The sequence below is a fragment of the Sciurus carolinensis genome, chromosome 19 (assembly GCF_902686445.1).
Source record: "Sciurus carolinensis chromosome 19, mSciCar1.2, whole genome shotgun sequence".
Lineage (NCBI taxonomy): Eukaryota > Metazoa > Chordata > Mammalia > Rodentia > Sciuridae > Sciurus > Sciurus carolinensis.
Window position 1 is genome coordinate 17,452,874 of NC_062231.1, and position 22,315 is coordinate 17,475,188.

The window sequence follows — 22,315 nt, forward strand, 5'->3', positions numbered from 1 at the left end:
GAAAAATCAAGAATTGAATGTTTTCTCTCATGTGGAAGAAAGGGCAAGCTAAGGGGAAGAAGGGCAGGAGAAGAGAATTTCATAAAGCTGTAGGGAAGATCAGTGGAGTAAAATGAGGAGACTGAGAGAGAGGAAGGAAGACCAGGAAAGGGGAGAAAATGTAGAAGAATGAATTTATCAAAATCATGCCATGTACATTTATAAGTATACCACGATGAATTCCACCTTCAGGTATATAAAGCACCAATCCAAAAAAATAAATGAGTGGGACTGGGGTTATAGCTCAGAGGTAGAACACTGACCTAGCATGTGTGAGACACCGGGTTTGATTCTCAGCACCAAATATAAATAAGTAAAATAAAGGTTCACTGACAACTAAAAAAAATTTTAAAATATAAATAAACAAAAAATAAATGAGTGAAAGGAAAATCAGTAAGGTAAAGAGAACAAGGGGAAGGAGAATGGGAGAGGAAAGGTGGGGTGTCCCTGAACTGAAATAAAGTAAATCAAATTCCCTGCATGGACGATTTTGTCAAAACGAATGCAAGTATTATGGATAACTAAAATGCACTAAGAAAATTAAAAAGCAGAAAATAATATTATACACAAAAAAACTGAACAACAAAAAAAAACTCCATTGAGGTAAGGATGGGAAATGTCTGTAAGTCAGTATATCGGTATATTAAGTAATATTAAGTATTGAAATGGTAAGACACACTAGGGAATATTCAACTTTTGCTTATAGAGCATTATAAACCAGGAGAAAAAGTTTTTCTGGAAAGTTCTGAACCATCTCAGAGGAAAGACCTGAGATATTGAGTTAGAGGAAATCCCTCAACAGAATGACTAATATGCCTGACCAGCCCGCTGGGAACCCTTAGCTGAGAAGTGTAGCCCAGGTACTCAGTGGAGGATTATAGAACCTAAATGAAATGTGAATGGTCTGAAGTTCCCATAACTACAGAAAACCTCCTACAGAAAAAGGAAAATGAATAAGGAAAAAGACATCGGTGTGGTATGGGAAAGAGAGAATATATGAAAAGAACAAAATAACATGTACATTTAACCAAAAATTTACACATGTGTAACCAACAGCAAGATGAAACAGTAACTAACACTATAAAATAGCTCTTAGTAAAAATATGAAATCAGAATTATGTTTGAAGAGATAAAGGGAAAAGTTTAGAAAACACTGTAGAAATTAAAACAACCAAAAGGTAAAAAAAAAAAAAAAGAAAGAAAAAAAATATTGAAGAGCAGATATAGGAAAACCTATATCCAAGTAACGTTTGCAGAAGAAATGTGTGGAGAAATTATTTTTAAATTTAATTTTTTACTAATTTTAATTTAAATAATTTAAATTTTTAAATTTTGGGGGGGGATGCTGGGAATCAAACACATGGCCTTGTGCTTGAAGGCAAGCACTTTACCGACTGAGCTATCTCCCCAGCCCTAAACTTTTTAATTTTAACATTTTTTAAAAGGAAGAAAAATCCAAGAAATTGAAAGGCATGGAATTTTCCAAAATAAGAAAGATCAATTAGTGTAAAAATGGGGAAAATAAAGCATATTACACAAGTGCAAGACGTCTGAAAGAAAGTTAGAACGTGTGCAGAGCAATAAAAAAATCAATTGCTCAAGGGCAAAAAAGAAAAAAATGAAGAACGATACAGCAATGATGTATTAACTCCAATTTGGGGGGCAAAATTTGTTGTTTAATCTAAAACTCTAAAATTAAAAAAACAAAAAATCCCAATGCAAAGAGAATTTGCATGTATGCCTGGTGGGTCTTGTAGGTTTTTCCATGCTAAAGCAGAATGTCACAATCTCTACAAGTGTGAACTTCTCCATACACAGCTATAGATATTTGCTGTAAATCATTTATGGGTCAGATATGGTGTATTTAAGAAAAATATATGAGACAACACCTTAACACCCCAATTACTAATTAAGTGTAGTCAGTACAAAAACAGGTTCAGGCATTAAACACATAAAGATGTTTTAATTTACTCTTGAAAAAGTTATTAGAGGGTGTGTTCCAGGGATATGAGAAAAATAAACCAAGAATAAAAATCACAACAGGGGATGGGGTTGTGACTCCGTGGCAGAGTGCTTGCCTGCCATGTGTGAGGCCCTGGGTTTGATCCTCAGCACTGCATATAAATAAGTAAATAAAAGATCCGTTGATAATTAAAAAGTATTAAAAAAAAAAATCACTGCAGAGCCAGGGAAAAGAATGAAAGAGTGGGTACACATGAGTGAAAGAACAAGCAAGAGAAAGGGTAGGAAAGTTAGAAACTCTTACTATGACAGTAACTGGTCCAAATTAAAAGAATGATGGAGATTTCAGGGGGCAAAATAGTGGAACTCAGATTTTTTTTATATATGAACATACGGCAAAAAGTAGTAGACTTATGAGATCACCAGAAAAATATTAAAGTAGTTACAAAAATAAAAAACATTGTCATATTAGCTCAAGGAAAAAAAAAAAAAGATTTTCTAAAATATAAGTCACATAATAGAAAAAAGACGATGCTATAGTGTGTGATATTTACATAATCATATAATAAACAATGATTTTTATGAAATGAATATCTGATAGAATATATTGGTAGGTTAGGAGAGATCTAAGTGACCTCAGTCCTGCCTAACAGAATAGGAACTAATATACAATATTTAAAATTAATAATCAGTTCATTATGCAGATAAGACCAGAAAAAAGAGCTTAAGAATTAAAATAGACCAGGCATAGTGGTATGTACATGTAATCCCAGAAACTTGGGAGGCTAAGGTGGGAGGATCAAAGTTTGAGGCCAGGTTCAGCAACTTAGAGAAGTCCTAAGCAATTTTGACCCTGCCTCAAAAAGTAAAATGGGCTGGGGATGTGGCTCAGTGGTTAAGCTCCCCTGGGTTCAATCCCAGGTACCCCCCCCACCCCAAAAAAATATCTATATGTATATGTATATGTACATATATTATTTTCCAATGGGAACATTACTTTTATAATTAGAACAATATTTCAGTAAAAGATTTCACTGTTGCCTAAAATCCAAATGATCAATACCCTGAATGATTTAGCACTTAGCTTCATACTCCAGATACTAATGTCTTCTCACTGCTATTCTCAGACCAAGTATTTGAAGTTAATGTTCCAAGAAATCTCAAAATCTCCCATCTGTAGTGTAAAGCTTCCAAAACAAGAAATAACAAACATTGTAGGTGATCTGTACTCTTCAGACACCCGTGCTTCTAAGATCACATTTTGGAAGAAATATATATGTACTTCACTTTTATTACTATGCTCAAAAACTATGTTTGCAGTCACTAGGATGAATCACAATATCCAGTAATACTCAAGGCACAGACTCAAACACTGAATGAACACAATGGGTAGACGACATTCATTCTACATCCAAAATAAACTCACACCCCGCCCACAGGTCAAAAGCATTAGAATCCATCAGTTGACAGTTATCTATAGTGCATCTTGTATGTACTGAGTGCATTTAAAATAAATATGAGACCATTCCTTACCAATGTGATGCAAGTTTAACAAATTTGTGAAGTAGGTATGGGAAGGATTTATGAGATAATTAAGGAGGTTATTAGGCATGGAAAAAAGCAGAGCACCAAGACAAGTGTAGTATTACAAACACAGAATCTCAAAAACAAGCAAAACACAAAGTGAAGAAGAAAATATCCAAAGACCACCACAACCAGCATTTTCTAAGGAGAGAGAATATATTTAAGTGTAATCAGAAACATTTCCCTAGCACGTATGAAACAGACCTTGAAGAGCAGACATGGATTCCTCAGAGAGAAAGAAAAGACACCATGAACAAATGCCATAATGGAGATGAATCTGAGATGGGGAATTGGGTGTCAGTGAGTTCTAAAATGTCAAAGTGCGACATTTCAAATAATAGTGAAGTTCAGAAAGAAAAGTTTGTACTTTAATCATGAAGTTCTGGCATCAAATTAGATATTTCTTTCATTCATCCAATGCCATTCATTGAGAGTAAACTATAGCCCACATACTAGGACAGGTATTAAAGATACAAAAATCAGTAGAGAGAAGCATTATCTCTATGCTAATGATGCTTACATGTTACTGGAGAATACTGCCACTAATTTAGCCACCCAAAAATAGAATACTGCATAAACTAAGAAATTGAACTATTATAACAAATTTTCCAACGCTACTCTGTTCTTTGAACCCTCCATGACAAAACAACACTAGAGCTGGCACTAGGGATGAAGGAGGAAAGGAAATGCATTCTAGATAGGTGGAAGAGAAGGTAAAGACCTGGGAGGAAGGAAATGCAAGTGGACCCTTAAAAGGATTTTCTTTGTGTTGATGGGAAAACTGAGGACTCAAGAAGTTTGGAATCACTGGGAGAACTTGCCCAAGGCAAGAGAGTGCCCACTGCAGTAGTGAAATATTCTCAAGTTCAAGTTCAATACTTTTCAATGTCTCAGTCCTGTTGCTCTCCTGCAACCAGAGGTTTGTACCAGGATGGATATAGACTGCAGAGTAGGGGCAAATGAAAGTGTGGAAGACTGGTTACTGAGTGTGCAAAGATCCAAATAAATTGTAATCATGGCTTGACCCTTTTTTTTTTCTTCTTTAATTTTATTTTTTGATTTCCTGGGGATCTGACAAAGGGTCTCACACATGCACAATAAGCAATCTACCACTGAGCTACATTCCCAGGCCTTGAGCGGTACAACTTTACTCAACAAAAGCTATTTGCCTTCAACTTTAATGATATATAATTTTGAACTACAAGATAGACAATGATTTAAAACACAGCTCTTTCACATCAGTGAAGCGTAAACTGGCATGTCTCTTGGAGACAGTATTTTCAGGGACACATCTTTATCCTAGTACTTGCATTTCAAGGAATTTATCTTATGAATTATTATTATTAATGATGGTGATGATGACAATTATTTGGTACCAGGGATTAAACCCAGGGGTGCTTAACTACTGAGCTGATTCCCCAGTCCTCTTCAATATTTTTATTTAGAGACAAGGTCTTGCTAAGTTGCTTAGGGCCTAAATTGCCAAAGCTGGCATTGAACTTGTCATTCTACTGCCTTAGCACCCCCAAGCTGCTGGGATCATAATCGTGCACCACTGCACCTGACATTTTATAAGATAAATATAAAATATTTTTGTATTATATATCATATATCTGTACAATGTATATTTGTACTACATCAATGTTTACATATCAATACATAGTATAATATTACATTAATTATATATTTATTTTGTGCATACAGATTGTGAAAAAGGTTGTTTATTCCACCTTTGTAATTGTAAAAGTCCATAATCAAACTTAAATATCAACCAGGAAGGGGGCATTTTGATAAATTGAATTATATATCTAAAATAAAATTCTGCTTGGCTATTCAAAAGAATGAATACAGGCTGGGGTTGTGGCTCAGTGGTAGAGCGTTTGCCAAGCATGTATGAGGCACTGGGTTCAATTCTCAGCACCACATATGATAAATGAATAAAATAAAGGTCTGTCAACATCTAAAAAAATATTTAAAATAAATGAATACATCTATCAGGTACTGAGAACCTCAGTGATAAAAGCCTAAATAAAGACAGCCAAGGTACAGAATAGGTACACACAGTATATGTATTATATTTAAAAAGAGAAATGTAAGCTCAAACACAGTGTCTCTAGAATGATCTAATAAGAGGCTAGTAATGAGCTAGGAGACAAGACAGATTGCATTTTACTTTTTAGCATGAATACTTACAGAGTTATTTTACTTTTGAATTAGATATAATTACCATTTATCCTATGAAGATAAAAATAAAAATCCCGAACCAGGTTGGGAGTAGTTAGAAAAGGAATCAAGGGACATTATGTTCTATAGAGACTGGCTGTACATAGTTTGGCTACAAATCCAAGGCGCTAGGAAAAAAGGAAAGATTATAGGTATCTTTTTTTAGAATGAAGGAGAAGGAGGACTAAAGAAAGAAAAAGTGGATTCAGGAAACCACAGGTAGGACAAGTTTTGTTCTGAACATAAGACTTTAAGGTATTGTCAACAAACTAGACCATGAAACTTTTCTAATAGTAACAGGAGCCGTTCTTTGGAAACAAACCTGCTATATTTGGATATGCTTTAAAAAGTCTAGTGTTTTTTCTTCTTATTAACAATAACTGAATATATTTAATTTCTAATAGAAAAGACAGAGTATCAACATGCTGCTCTATCCACGGATGAGTGCAGCTCCCTGGGATGAAGCAGAAAGTGCACACAGATGTCACCACTTTGATCCTATGCTCTCTTTTCTCTTTCTCTGTCAGCATCCTGGTCTTTCTGTCTCCTAGAGCTACAACATGCATATGAACACATTTCACCAATAATCCTTACTTTATATCCTCATCGTTGGCAAAAATCACGACGGCCCTGGAGTTGGGGGTGTCCAGGAGCTGTTTGATAATCCTATCAAAGTCAATGGTCCTGTCTTTGCGCTCTTGGGGGATTCTCACGGACTGGGCAATGCAGAGCCCACCTGTTCAAGAAAAGAAAGCAGAGTATCAATAAAGTTCCCACAAAGATATGAAAGGAACCAGGGAAGGTAGATGGGGAGGAGGGAATTCTAAATGCACAGCACTTCCTTGGTGACGTTGGTAGCATGGGAAGGCATAAGACATCATGTCGTCTATTGCTCACAGTTCATGCACTTCACATAGGGCTGCACAACCTCCCTCTCACTGCAATGATCCTGTAAATGTCTAATTATGTGTAGGAATGACAGTGATGTTAATTCTGAGGAGGTAGGCATACAGGGTCAGACAAAGTAGGCAAGAGGGAGAAGTGCTTTAAAATGAATGTGATATGTTATATTAAAACAATAAAAAAAAATCGAACACCTAAAGCTCATGTTTTTCTGAATTTTCCAGTTTGGGGATTCTCAGTAAATGTTTTTCCTTTCATATCAATATCAATTTTCATATCTCAGTTCCAATGAAATAAATCTAAAAGAAAAACAAGAACATCAACTACTACATAACAGTGTGCCCACACCATTAGTAAGTGTTTATCTTATGATGTTCATTTTATCCTCTTAAAAATCTTTTAAGGTACTTAGTATTACACATTTTATCTTCTGGAAAAGGAGGACTATAAGGATATTTTTACCCCATACTTCAGAGTAATTATGATATTAAGTGATGTCATATGATATTATGAATTTGAAGGTGGAAAAATATACAACAGGTTACTAAGCAATTGGTAAAGTTCTTCCTATTACACCTCCTGCTTAATGATCGTTCCAGAGTGTAATATTTTGTAAAACACACTTTAAAAAAGATAAGTGTAGGTGAAAGATGTAGAGAGTATATTTGTATGAAAAACTAAAAAGTTATTTGAGGGGTAGAAGACAGAGGTAGGGAAAAGAAAAATGCCTTGCTCTATGGACATTCATAATTATCAAGTTTACACTTTGCACAATTGGTTGGATGTTATTAGTTTCCATAAACACAGGAAATATAAACTTGAACTCCAAATTGAGCCTCTACTATGCTTTATTGTCAATTGGTGTAAGCTCTGTCTAAGTGGCCCTCAACCTTCAGGGTTCATGGAATCACCTGTGGTCCTGTCCTGTTTCAAAATACAGCTAATAATGCTGTTAAACAACTTGAACTAACTGACATCTCTAGAGCAATCCACACAACCACAGAAATGCCCACACTCTTTTCAAGTACAAATGGAACTTTCACTGTGACAGACTATATAAGGGCCATTATGGTGGGGGGTGGGGAAACTAAAAATTAGAAAACACAGAAATCATACAAAGTATGTTCTCAGACCATAACAGGATCACAGAAGAAATCAATAACAAATATAAAAGGAAAATCCAAATACTTGGAAATTAAACAACATAATTCTAAATGACTCCTGAGTCCAAAAGAAAGTGTCCAAGGAAATTTAAAAACACTGTGAACTAACTGAAAATGAAACCACAACATATCAAATTCATAGATTGTAGCTAAAGCAGTGTTCAGAAGGAAATCACCATTATATGCTTATATTAGAAAACAGCTAAAATCAGCAACCTGAACTTCTACTGTAAAACAAAGGGTGATTAAATATCCAAAAAAAGTCAGAAAGACCTAATAAAAATTTAAACAAAAGTCAATAAATTTTAAAACAGAAAAATAAAAGAAAAGCAATGAAATCAAAAGTTATCTTTTTGTAAGGAATAATAAAAATTTACAAATCTTTTGACAAGCTGATCAAAAAGGGAGGAATATCAAATGACTGTATTAGGAATGAAACAGAACACTGTAGACCTTATCCATGGATATTAAAAGCTAATAAGAGGGTATTACAAATGACTTTATGCCAATGAATTCAGCTACATAAAATTAAATAGAAGAACTCTTTGGAATACACAAATTATCATAACTGGATGAAGAATAAATCTGTATGTATAATCCTGTATAAATTAAAAACACCAAATTCACAGTTAAAAAAAATCTCTCAAAAGAAAAAGATTCAGACTCAAATGGGTCCTCTCATGAAGTCCAACAAACAATGAAGGAAGAAATAATCAACAGAATCTCTTTCAGGAACTAGAAGGGAGAACATAACTCATTCCATGCGTTCAGAATTATGTAATATCTAAAATAGATCAAAAAATAGCCAGTGGCCAGGACAGGTTGAAGATCTGTGACCTGCTAGGTGACTTGAACCAATATTATAACTGCCTCCAAACTTGGATTCACACCTGCTATTCAACATCATGGAGGATCCACAGATGAGCACTAGCAGTTACAGTGTGATCATCTTGGGAAAAAAAAAGAACCTAAGGCCTGCTTTCAGCGCACAAAGAACTAGGCCCCCAGAATACAAGAAGAGAAAACAGTGTCCCTAGACATTATGCCCCAAGAGAAAGATGGAGCAGATACACCAGCAGGAACTGGAGAAGCTTTACTGCCAATATCAACCTGGATCCTGCCACTGAAGATCTGGCTCAGACCTATCACCAGGTCCTGTTTCCCACCTCTAGAGGAGATATCTTAAATTGTGAAGAGCTCCCTGAATATTTTGATGACTTTTTTCTCATCAAAATGTGTGTGACTCTAAATTAATTTTAGTTTTTTAGATATTTGAGAAATTCTAAATAAGAATATCTGTTAAATTACAAAGAAATATATGACCATTAAATACGGAAAGTAAATTAATACAAACTGATAGGCTTGGTAAGGTTTACTCTAATACGTGAAAAACCTGAACTCCATGTCCTTTATTATGCATAAGAAGGGATATAACTTTATTCAAATAGTTGATTCATTTCATAATTTGCACAACTGGTATACAGAAAAGAGACAAAGTTTATATAAGTTTATCTTATAGAAAAGGATAAAGACTTGCATCTAATACATTTCCCTTATTTTTAGAGATATAAAAGGTATGACTTTGTTCAAGTAATTGATACCCTGTTATGTAAACCAGTATGAACTGGGAAAGATCTGAAGTTACAAATATTTTTCAAAAACCAAAGAATAAAATAAAAAGAAATTTTCAGGAATATTAAAGTAGTTGATCTGTTTTATTATGCCAATAACTAGCATGAGGCATAAAATAAAAGTGAACATACTTTAGTGAATATGTGAGACATGGTGATATCCTGAATTGGCCAGAATAATAGCAAATAAAGTGATTTTCGGGAAATGATTATTTTTTAAATTTATCTTCAGATTCTATATTTCAGCAAAGTTTTTTAACTTATAAAATTCTTTGTACATTCCAAATGTTCTAAAACAAAAATGCATAAACTCAAAAATTATGCAATTGGTTGAAACAAAACCAATTTAATTTTTTAATAAAGAAAAATTCAGATAAATTTTATTCATGCTTATGTGCAAAAAGTCCTTGAAAATATAAAAAAAATAGGTCATATACAAAGAAATTGTAATATATTATGACTGAGTGTATTTCATCCAAGAAAGACAAGGCTGATTCATGATTTGAAAATTCAATCATTATAACTCACATGTTGTCAGACTAAGAAAACCCACATAATCTTCTCAATACATGCAGAAAAAGCATTGAACAAAATTTAGTACTTGTTCAAGGTAAAAACCATAAACTAAGGTTAAAAGTGAACTTTTAAGGCATCTATAAAAAGCCTATAGGTAGAATCATAATTAATAGTAAGAGATCATAAAAGGTTAGTTATGTAAGGTTATCCTTTCTTCTTCTTCACTACACTGGTCGAGGAAAACAAAAAGAGAAGGTGCATAGTTTACAGAAGAAAATATAAAGCTGTTTCCATTTGCAGATGTGTCAAAAAACCCTACATTGAAATAAGAATTCAGCAGGTGGCAGGTTATGAACTCAACATACAAAGTCAATCAGGTACCTGTACGTTAGCAAGGATCAGTTTAAATTATAAATTAAGTACAATGCCATTCACAAAATCCACCATCAAAATCATGGAGACCTTACATGTGAAAGTGTGGAGAATTTGTATACTGAAAAACTATAAAATATGGCTAAGGTTCTTAAAATTTCAATAAATTCTCCCTAATGTCATATAAAGGAACAACACAACTATAGTCAAAATCTCAATGAACTTTCAATATCTTTGCTGATTTCAACAGCTAATTCTACATTTATATTAAAAGGCAAAAGAACTAGACTAGCAGAAAAAGATCTCAAAAAGAACAAAATTGGAAACCACATGGTCCTACATGCCTGGAATCCCAGTAACTCAGGAGCTGAGGCAGGAGGATTACAAGTTTGAGGCCAACCTCTGTGATTTAATAAGACCCTGTCTCAAAATAAAAAATAAAGTAACTAGGGATTATAGCTTAGCACCCTGGATTCAATACTCAGTACTACAAAATAAATAAAAAGAATAAATTGGAGTCTCGCAAAATCCAAGTCTAAGACTTAATATAAACCTACAATATTCAAGACAGTACACGATTGGTAAAATTATAGAGACTTATGTGAATGGGAAAAAACAGACTCAGAAATAGACCAGAACAACTACCATCAGCTGACTGTGAGGAAAGGGGCAAAGAAAATCAAAAGAAAAAAAGACTGTTCATCAAATAATGCTGAAATCTATATTCATATGCAGAATAATGAATCTTACAATATCTAATAATCTATACAAAAATTAACCCTACATAGATGATATACCCAAGTGTAAAACACAAAGCTAGAACTTAGAAGAAAACAAATGGGGAATCTATATGACCAGGTTTTGTATCTGACATCAAAAGTACAATCTATAAAGAAAAAGGACACATTGGATTTTATGAAAATTTAAAACATTTTTTTCTGAAAAAGACAATTTTAAGGGCCGGTGTTGTAGTTCAGTGGTAGAACACTTGCCTAGCATGTGAGAAGTTCTGGGTTTGGTCCTCAGCACCACATAAAAATAAAAGTATTGTGTCCATCTACACATTTTTTTTAAAAAAGACAGTATTAATAAAACATGAGACAGACAAGGATAAAAATTAGATATCTGATACTAGACTTGCAGAATATACATATAAATAAAAAAAACTCCAAACCCCCCTAAAAAAATGGGGTACATTAAACAAGGAAAAGGGACAAAATTAGAGATAAGCTGCTTGTGGGATTACCACACAGGATGGAAAAAGCTGAGAAATATTACGAACAGCCTTAGCGCAGAAAATCCTAGGACTGGAGGAGTGACCCTAGCCAATCCAGAAGTTGTTCAACTCACTGACATAAAAGACACCATAAAAGACACCAAGTTTACCAGTTGTCCACATAAGTTTAGACATTAAGTACAGGGATAAAGCTAGAATGAGCCATGTGGTGCTCAATTAAGAGTCAAAAAACCAGTATAAACTTGAATTTTAGAAACAAATTTGCATACATGCGTTACCATACATCCATATACATCCAAAAACATTCCAAGAGGCCTAGATGCTAAGACATCCCACCGCAGCAAGAAGACTAAATGTCCAGTTCTTGGTTTGTAATAACATTTTTCAACAAAATAAGTCACATCTTGAAAGAACGACTGATTCAAAGACTAGTGCAGGGCACACACAAAATGAGCCTGGATGATCAATCACAAAATAATGCATATATAAGAAAGGAGACAGAGTGGATGCTAGGTCCACACCAGGACACAGGGGCCCACCTGAAAGAGGTTGCTAAGGGCAATGCTAACTCACTGCGAACAACAGTGATGGCACTGAATCATTAGGCAAAGAATAAAACACATGTTTCTGGAGCCATACCAAGAAAAATGCCAGCACCAGTAAATAAAGAATGATGGTTCCTTACAAAACAATTCCAAATAATATATGTGGAAAAAATAATGGACATAGATTACCATCATCAGAACATTGTAGTAATAATGGCTGCTGGCAAGGTCTACTGAGGAATATGAAAATTAGTGTGGGAAACTGAGAAACCGAGCATTTACGTTACCTAAAATAATCTCCCCTCAAATCTATGGATCACTCTGGTGCTTTTAAACATGCACCAACAACATCTTTGGAGAGGTGGAGGTTAACTCCTTGACCCTTGAGTGCAGGTGCTATGGTTTGAATTGATGTTCTCTCCAGATAACCTATGTTGTAACTTAATCCCCAATGGGATGCTGATGCTGCTGGTCTGGGCAACTTCACTTTGAGAACTCCTGGACTAGGTAAAACTGCCAAGGTGGCCAGGGATGGGAGTTGATTTTTAGAAATATTGGCCTAGATGGCTCCATGTAAGCTGGAACCAGCCCTGGTGGTAGTATTTGTGTGTGAATATTTTAGCCAGACATTTTTAGAGAGCTCTTAGGATGGTGAAAAGGAAGGAAGGAGATGGAACATTATGCTTTGCTATAAAGTACACAGCAATGTAGAGAGATGGCAACAGGGAAGGTTTCTCTGGGAAATGGCCACTACTGCTTCCATGCCATTGTTCCTCCAAGTCCGAATGGCATTATGTAATAGGGAGGAATGACACCATTGGCATACTGTCCTAGGGATGCTGGTGAGGAGAAATGACTACTTCACCATCTTCTCAGCAGAAGGGGAATCATTCTGGATGGAAACCCAACTTCCCATCAGGATTCAATTACAGCTGAGTGATTAAGCAAATGAGAGCAAACTCCATTTGGAGATGTGATTAGTGGAGGGGCGGTCTGCACTCTGGGATGGAGAGCTCACCATGGGAACCGAAGCGTGGTGTTCCATGATTGCAGAATCGAGATGCTCTGCCTGTCTTACAGAGAACTGCCCACAGGTGAGCAAAATCAACCAGCTCTACAGAAGGGGGAAATGGGCTATTAACGCAGTAATGGGAATGAACATGTTCGTAAAGCTAAAACACAAAAGAGAAGGAAGATTGGAAAACAGGAAGAGAGATAAACATGCTGTTTTGATCTTTTGCTCTTGGAAGGCTTGGGTTGTACCTGCTGCAAAGATAATCACCGCATTTGCATCAGACTCACAAGGGATTGTGGCAAATTTAAAAATTCACTTGTATTGTATGTAGATGACTTCAACTGGGGCATTCATTTCTGACCAATTATGCAATGCCAGAAATATGTCATTGTGAGAAAATGTGTGTGTCTGCCACAAGGAATGTACTGATACACACCATATAAAAACACTTACCTTGATGCTTATGAATCAGTTCTGAATAATGATATTCATATATTAGTTCTCAAAAACCAATATTTTAATAATAATTCAGCACATATAATCATATTGCATACCAAGCTGTTGTTCTTTTGAATACAAATTAATTCTCTATTCCAGTTCAATATCTCATAGTGAATTTGGCTAGCCCTCTGTGACAATTCTGATGCTATTTGATCACCACAGTATGTTAGCAAGCTATATTTGAGAAAATATTTTTTCAACAACAAAATTTAATGAATCTACCTTTTGAGGCCATTTCATTTGCCTGTGAAATGTACTTGGAGTTTCACTATTTCTGTTGGTTTTGCTATTGCCCAAATAATTCACACTTCTGTGGGGTACAATCACATGAAACATCACAGTCTCAACATAAATGTTTCAAATGAGTGTCATGTCATGGACAGGACAACTCCATTCATGGTGTCTCAGCTTTGGCTGAGAAAATCCATTTTCAGTGGCTGGAGAAGATGCAAGCCTTTGAGATAATGGAAAGAATCTGAGTTCCCCAAAATCAATCTGCTTCTTGATATGGAGGTTAAAACTGGTCAGTTTCCTGTCTGCCCATGGTAGGGAGCAATCTGTTTGAGCCAGTGAAAACTTAGGAATCATAGCATAGTATTTTATTGTTTCCAATAAAATACTGCTCTCTCTCAAGTGATTATGTATTCTTCTCCATCTAAAAAGTAGAAGCAATTTAAAGTTTGCAACTCAGTCCTGCAAGAGCTTCTGTACAAAATTCTTCTACTGATGATTAGGTTAATAGATTTGGATATGCCAATTCAGTTCTCCAAATATTGAGACCAGGATATGCAAGCTTCTACAGGACTGTGTGTGTTGCTGGGGATTGAACCCATGCTAGGCAGGCACTCTGCCAATAAGCTCCTTCTCCAGCCCCTCTGTAGGATTTGCTCTAAAAGGAACAACATATATAAGCAGAAAGGCTAAGAAATAGAGATAACTATTAGAATAACTAAGACATTGAAATCCAGACAGTTGAACAGTGACACCAATCATAGTGGAAGGACTGAGTCTCACCCAGTTTAGTTTACATGTCACATATCATTCTAAGTGCTTTACATCTACCAACACATTTGAGAGTCATCCCACTCAGCTAGGAAACAGGCATTCTGAAGTCACTCACCCCAATCACGAACTTAATTGCAGAGTAGTGCACGAAATTCCATCTTCCAGTACTTCAAGGTAAATGATGAAACACTGTTCTTGTCCTTCTACACTTTACAAACCAAGAGGGGAGGATAAATGGACATACTTCCTTATAAGAGGAATAAAAGACTTTATGGAAGAAATTCAATTCCAGATGAGATGTTTCCTATCTGGGGAAGGAAGAATATTTGGAAGAAACAGCAAGGTCAAATGCTCAAGTTCATTTCAGGTGAGACTGACTGCTTTTTCCCTTTGGGTGATTGCTAATTGACTGCTGGATTTGCTTAGGGTGACCATGTACACAGTTCCAAGCAACAGTTTATTACCGATCAAGACAAAGGGGCCAGCTCTTTTCCTCTTTCAGTCTCTTTTCAAGTAGGAATGACCCCATGACCCAAGGAGCAGGTAGAAGGTTGTAAGAAACCATTCTGGGAAAACCTCTGCTCCCATGGAGAGACTGTAGGGGGAAGAGAGAGACATTGGTATGGCTTTTCCTGTAGTCTTGTGTGTATTATGATGTCTGGAGCTATTACTGTCCTCTTGACACCACTAGGCTATAAGCAAAATGATGAAAACTCCTTAAAACTGGTAAACCAGAAAAATGGTTGGAATCAGAGTCCCTGACTTCATGAATCATTGAGCAAAAGAAATGGTGTCAGCAACCACCTATTTCCTGATACGGGAGAAAAAGCAAACACCTTTTTGTGTCAGCTATCTGCAGTCTGTTTTCTGTTCTTTGCAATTAAACATAGTCCTAAATGATGTTTACCATCAAAGAACTCCCAGTCTAGTACAGAGGGGTGAGAAAATGTCTGACTGTATTACAAAAGTCCAAAATTAAAGGCCACAGACAGACCCAAAGAAGCATTAGTTGCAAAAGGAAATGCTGACTAAAGGGAGCAACTGGCACCTACATGATTTGTGGCCAAGACCAATGGTAAGAGAAGGAGACAGACTGGAAGGTGGTAAATCATCACATGGAAATTAGAAACAGTATTGGGGTTGTGAGAAGGCTGAGTGAAGATTTTGGTGATGTAGGTGTACTCGTTGCACATATGAAAGTTTTTGCAGGGTTCAGGGTTCTTGATCTTCCTTAGTTGCTCACTCTGCATAATCTCTGAGACAGCCATACTCCTGTCTGAATTAAAATGGAAGAAGGAATAAAGGAAACGACAGACAAACGTTCCAAGAGAATGATCAGCAGCCAGAATGTAGGGAGAATTTCGAGGAACATGGGGAGATGAGTTTGGCTGCAGGAAAGTATAATGCAGCCCAGTGGTTATGTGGGATTGGTGTTGGATTGCCCAGGATGCTGAGAGAAACCATGTACTTGAGTTGGGCGTGGTAGTGCACACCTATAATCCCAGCAGCTCAGGAGGCTGAGGAAGGACGATAACAAATTCAAGACCAGACTGGGCAATTTAGCCATATCCTGTACCCAGAAAAAACAAAAAAACAAAAAAAACACAAGGGTATGTAACTCAGTGGTAGAGTGTCCTTGGTTCAATTCCTAGACCACACACACACACACACCCAGAAAGTAAAAGAAACTCTTTACTTGGAGGACCATAGAGTTCATTCAGACCATAACTCAGGCACTATCTACACATGCTATTAAGGAGTTAGTCCACCATATATTCCAACCAAGAAATTTCAGATGGTAAGTCTCAGTTAAATGTGTTCAGGAAATTCAATCACATCATTTGGCCTGGCAAGTATTTGCATTATACTTTGAACACATGGAAGCTTCAAGCAATCTTGGACAAAAGCATATACGTTCTAGGTGACTTGACTTTTGACCCTACAAAAGAAAAGGCAGCTCAGCACAAGCCTCCCTAGTCAGATGATGAAACTGGTCCAGAAAGAGGAAGTAGCCAAGTCAGCCTCCAAGCCCAGGGTGAAATTAAGTTTTGGAGCCAGAAACAGTGGCGCACACGTATAATCACAGTAACTCAGGAGGCTGAGGTGGGAGGATTATGAGGGCAAAGACAACCTCAGCAATTTAGTGAGGACCTAATGAGACCCTATCTCTAAGTAAAACATATAAAAGGATTGAGGATGTGGTTCAGGGGTTAAGCACCCCTGGGTTCAATACCTGGTACCAAAAAAAAAAACTTTTTGGGTTTCCTGGTTGAATACTCTCATTTTGTGATTATACACTGTGAGTTACTCTCTTTGCTGTTTTCATATTCATATATTCATCCATTCATTAAAAAACTATATTTACTAAGCAACTACCATGTTTCAGTCACTCATTTAGCTGCATGGAATAGAGAAACCAGCACAAAAGACAACCATCCCACTTGCTTGCACAGGAAAACACCAATAAAATAACTTCCCTTTTTTAATTCTCTTTCCCAGACAGTGAATGCTCCGAGCTTAGCTTACAACCAAAATCCCAGCGGGGAACATCAAGTTCTTCTCAACAGCTGGTATCTTGGCAGGTCGTGAGTGGGTTAATCAAGAATGTGCTCAGATGCAGGAAGCCTTTGGAAGGCAAGCTGCTCCTTTCCCTGAATAAGGAGGAAGAAATTGGCTGATATTTTACAGTCACTGGTTTTCCCTGTGGCTTGAGTACCCACAGCAGTCAAAACCAATTGTCATTTATCTCTAGACAGTTCCTCCCCAAGGGTGCCCCACTATCTACCCTGGACGAAAAAAAAAAGAGGTCAATTTTTATTGGTTCTTTCACTAACGTAATGTCTCCTCCCAAAATAAGTACTTTTACTACTGCCAAAATTTTGTTTATTTTTTTATTGATTTTGTGGTGCTGGGGATTGAACCCAGGGTGTGTATGCTGAGCACATGCTCCATTACTGAGTTCTATCCTCAGTCCTATCTCCATTCTTACTTGAACACCATCAAGTACCGTAAGAGTTTGGCAGAAGTGGGGTGCTGGTCCATTTTACAGATGAGGTGAAGGGGCCTTGGAAATCAAGTTGATTTGTCTGACACTATATAGTTAACAGCAGTGCTAAGACAATGATCAAGAACTCCTGACCCTTACTTCAGAGCTATTTCCTTATGTAGCTTAAGAATTTAGTTGAGATTTCCCTCACTGACCACTCTGCTCGTCATTCTTTACTCCATTCCAGTATGGTCATACAGAATATCAAACTATTCTGACTGGTGAGTTTTTGTTAACTCGTTTATAATAGTGCCTTTACATTCAATGAATCAGTGCCAGATGTTTTAACTCAACCCCTCCAAAGAAATACATCTCCTTTTGTGTACGTTATTTTTCTTTTCTTTTCTTTTTTTTTTTTTTGTTTGTTTTTTTTGTTTTGTTTTTGTTTTGTTTTGGTACTAGAGATTAAACCCAGGGGCACTCTACCACTGAGTCACATTATAGCCCTTTTCAGACAGGGCCTCACTAAATTGCTGAGACTGGCCTCGAACTTGCAATCCTCCTGCCTCAGTCACCTTAGTTGCTGCAATTACAGGCACGCGCCACCATACCTTGTCCATCTTTCTTATATCTTTAAAGGAGAAAATGAGTCTTTGTCCTGTCAACAGGATTGGGAATAATTTCTACTAAGATCTTAAGTTTTGTTCTGTGCGGTAAAGAAATCATTACTTTCATGCAATTACAGCACAGTTTGGATAACAGTTTGCTGAATTATCAAAATCAGTTACACAATGATTAGCGGTCATTAAATTAGTGACTGCTGCATGCTAAAAGATAAATTAAAATGAGTTGTAAGAATTTTGACATCTTTCAGCATCTTTTTCTACAGCTCTCTTATTTCTTTCCATGATATTAGTGTCTCTGCTAAGATAAATCAGTACCACAGCAAAACTGTTCCTTAAGACTTAAAAGAGTACACATATCAATAAGAGCCATTTTTAGAAGAATTGGAGCATTTGTCATTGTAAAAGAAATCTTGCTACTCATCAGTGTGTTATATCCTGAACCAAAGAAGTGGAAACAAATAAATCCCACATTTCATGTCTTTAGAAATGTGACATTCTCACCATTTTTCATAAAACCTGGAGAGAATTTCTGCCCTTCCTCAGTGAAGGGTGTAATGGCAAAGACTTTGTATGAGCTGATGCTTTTTCAAGCACAATAGGTAGATGCAGACGCTAGTCGACATCACAGTTTTCAACTGTGAAAACAGACGATTCTGCACGAATGCTTCCCAAGTTCCAGAAGAACCATTGATTTGTTGACAGTGAAGGGCAAAGAGTTCATTGTGTTTTCATGTGTATGGATTGGAACAAAACATTTGGAGCACATTCCTCCATCTTCCAATTTACTGGTCAGTTCTTGGAAAAGCCTTGCTCATCTTTTTTTTTTTTTTTTCTTTAGAAGATCCCCACAGGAATTTCGAACCATGAAAGTAGCCATCAAATTTGGGAATTCAATACTAAGTGGCTCAGGTCATACCTGAGAGTCTGAAGGACTTCCTGCAGCCACGTCTGCAAAGGAGGTTGTACTAATTTGTAAAATACATCTGGGCTTACTGGCAAGAATAATCTGGAAAAAAATCAGCCTTATTCAGTAACTCCTTCCACAGGATTAGCAATGCTGCTCTAGAGGGGAAACAAGTTCTCTGCTTAGGAATCAGGACTCAAACTCAGTATCAAACACCTCCCAAGTGACTTAGCCAAAGCTGCACCTGATAAAGCTAAAGACCATTCTAGAAAGATGCTGTCAGTATTAAACCAAAAGGGCATTTTTTTCCTCATGGCATTTGCAAATATACTTGTCTTTGAGACTTACTCATTTTTATTGTGTTTCTATAAGAGAAAGATTTTTCATTTTCATCGTTTATTCAAAGGAGAAGGAAAATCACACCTATAATCACCTCAATATAAATTGGATCAACCATTTGCAATAGTCTTGAAAGAAAAATGGAAAAAGCAGGCACACACACATCCTCAAGCCCCTAGAAAGAGACATGAGGTATTAAATAAAGTGTAGCTAGTGTATAAAGTGTTTTATTTTGGGTAACAAAAAAATTGTTTTTAAAGAAGGAGACAATAAGGTATTATTTTTCACTTTTGTTATTTTATATTCCAAGGGTTATTGAAACTTAGTAAATGAAAAGTTAAAGAGGTGGCTATGTTCCATGCATAAAGATGAAGCCAAAGCTTCTGAAGCAGCTGGGACTGCAAATCAATTGCCTCTGATAGGCAGAGTTCCAGGATAGTATCACATCAACACCCATAAGGAGACACTGTGAGGAAATGAATATTTATAGACATCACACAAATTCTGTCCAGAGTATAGTGAGTCAGAAATTACGAGAACCTCAGGTTTATCGATTGGTCTGACAAATGCTGAATTATATCTTGAAATATATTCACACAAAACACATCTAATCAACTGATGTTAAATGTTTAATGCAAAATATTAAGGAAAATGTATTAACCCTGTAACAATGAGTAGGGCTTGACTGTAGGTTAAACCAAGGAAACACTTTAACTATTAAAAGTTCTGAGCCAGCCCTGGAAAGTCTTCTTCCTGCGAGGGAACAATACATGTTACTTCTCATTCAAATACCTTAATTAGAGACTAGGATCATATCCATATTGGTATACTTTGACAATGTTGTAAGTTTATTCAAAGGCATGCATACAATCATCCTCATCTAAAGACATTTGCTATATTCTTCTTGTCACATGGATTCTACCTATGCTACCCTTGGGCTTAAGCTCTGGAAGTCAAAGCCATGCTAAAATCACCTAGGACTTCATGAATGACTACAAGACATAAGTGGGAAGAAGAAAATTCCATAAATAAATATGCTAAGTAAAAGGATGGGAAAACACAAAGAATCAAGAACCCTTCCTTTCTGGCCAACAGGAGAGTTATCTTATCAATAGCAGAATGACATCACATTGCAATGGAATTGGCAAAGCACCATTTGGAAAGTAGAAGCTTCTGTTTCAGCAGGACTTAGCAAGCACAGTCTGACCTGGACTTCTGGGGTATAGGAGTTTATGTGCCATGCAGTTGCTAGTATCTACACACTGTTCCATAAGACATTTTACCCCCCCCTTTTAGAATTCCTCTACCACCACCCCCTGATAAATTATGGTAATGAATTAGGCCCTATTTGGTATGTAAATATGATCTTCATTTAATCGAATTACACAATAACGCCACAGCCTTTGTGAGAGACATACAGAGATGAAGACTGTAGAAGGATCAGGCAATAAGAGGTGTTACCTATAGGGAATTAAAAAAAAAAAAAAAAAAAAAAAAAACTCTAGAAGTCAACAGCCATATGATAGTAATTCTAATCAACCAGGGAAACAAATACTGTTCTTCCAAAAATCTTTTATAGACTTAAGGCAGGAGTCAGGAAATATTTTCTGAAAAGGGCCAGATAGTAAAAATTTTAGACACGTAGGCCACACAGTCTCTGTTGCAACTACTCCACTCTGTCCTACTTCCCAGTGAACTGCCTTTGACAGCACCTAAACAAATGGTCATTTCCAAAAGCAAATTTACAAAATAGGCAGCTGGGTGAATTTGCCTGCAGGACCAAGATTACTGGCCTCTTGCCTAAGTTCTAAACAATTGTTGCAGTTGAGGAGTTTTAGAAATACATGTATAGGCTTTAAATCTGCACCATTTGTATTGCTTATCCTGAATAAATACAAACAACATGCATGTGAACTCAGAGGACTCTCAATCATGCAGTTGACCTCTGACTCAGGCAGATTCCATTATACAAGTTCAAGACTAAATTCATCACTTTTACATTGTTGGTGGGACCGTAAATTAGTACCGTTGCTAAGCAAATCAGTATGGAGGTTACTCAAAAGAGTAGAAATGGAACTTTCATATGACCCAGCTATACCAAGTCTCAGTGTTTACCCTAAAGAATTAGTCATCTTACTACAGTGATACATGATACCCATGTTTATAGCAGCATAATCCACAACAGCCAAACCATGCAACCAGCCTTGGTGTCCATAAACAGATGAATAGATAAAGAATATGTGGTATATACACACAATGAAGTTTTATTCAGTCATAAAGAAAAATGAAAATATGGCAGTTTCAGAAAATGGAACTAGAGACCATCAATTTAAGCAAAATGAGTCAAACTCAGAAGGTTAAGGGTTCAATATTTTCTCTTACATACAGAAACTAGAGAGGAAAATGGAAAACAAAGGCGGGGTGGATCTCCTAAAAAAAAAAAAAAAATCAAAACGAGATCAGTAGAGGAAAGGATCCAAGGGGCTGGGAGGCAAGGAGGGAGAAGGGAAGTGGTGGGGAGTGATACTGGCCAAATTACTTTGTTATATTGTGTGCATGTATGAATGTGTAACCACAAATCCCATCAATTTGTACAACCATAATGCACCCAAAAAAAAGTTCATAACAAGAACTGTTCAAGTTCACATCAGTTTCTGCCATAAAACTGTATATTCTCACATTTAACTATTATATTTCAATCAATGACAGCCTAGTGATTTTAAAGGAGAATCATAACATGAAATACTTTAGTGAGGCCATTTTA

General features: G+C 36.4%; 1 protein-coding gene across 4 annotated transcripts in view; it reads right to left on the minus strand.

Annotated features, from left to right (window-relative positions):
• The window catches only part of Grm7 (glutamate metabotropic receptor 7), a 902,155-nt gene that overhangs the window by 429,512 nt on the left and 450,328 nt on the right, over positions 1-22,315 (minus strand). For all 4 annotated transcript variants that reach the window (XR_007106295.1, XM_047535033.1, XM_047535032.1 and 1 more), the window contains exon 3: positions 6,403-6,544. Coding sequence is in view for 3 of the 4 variants with exons in the window: in XM_047535033.1 (XP_047390989.1) it covers positions 6,403-6,544 (142 nt within the window). In the remaining variant the exon portion in view is untranslated. The remainder of the gene's footprint in view (positions 1-6,402; positions 6,545-22,315) is intronic.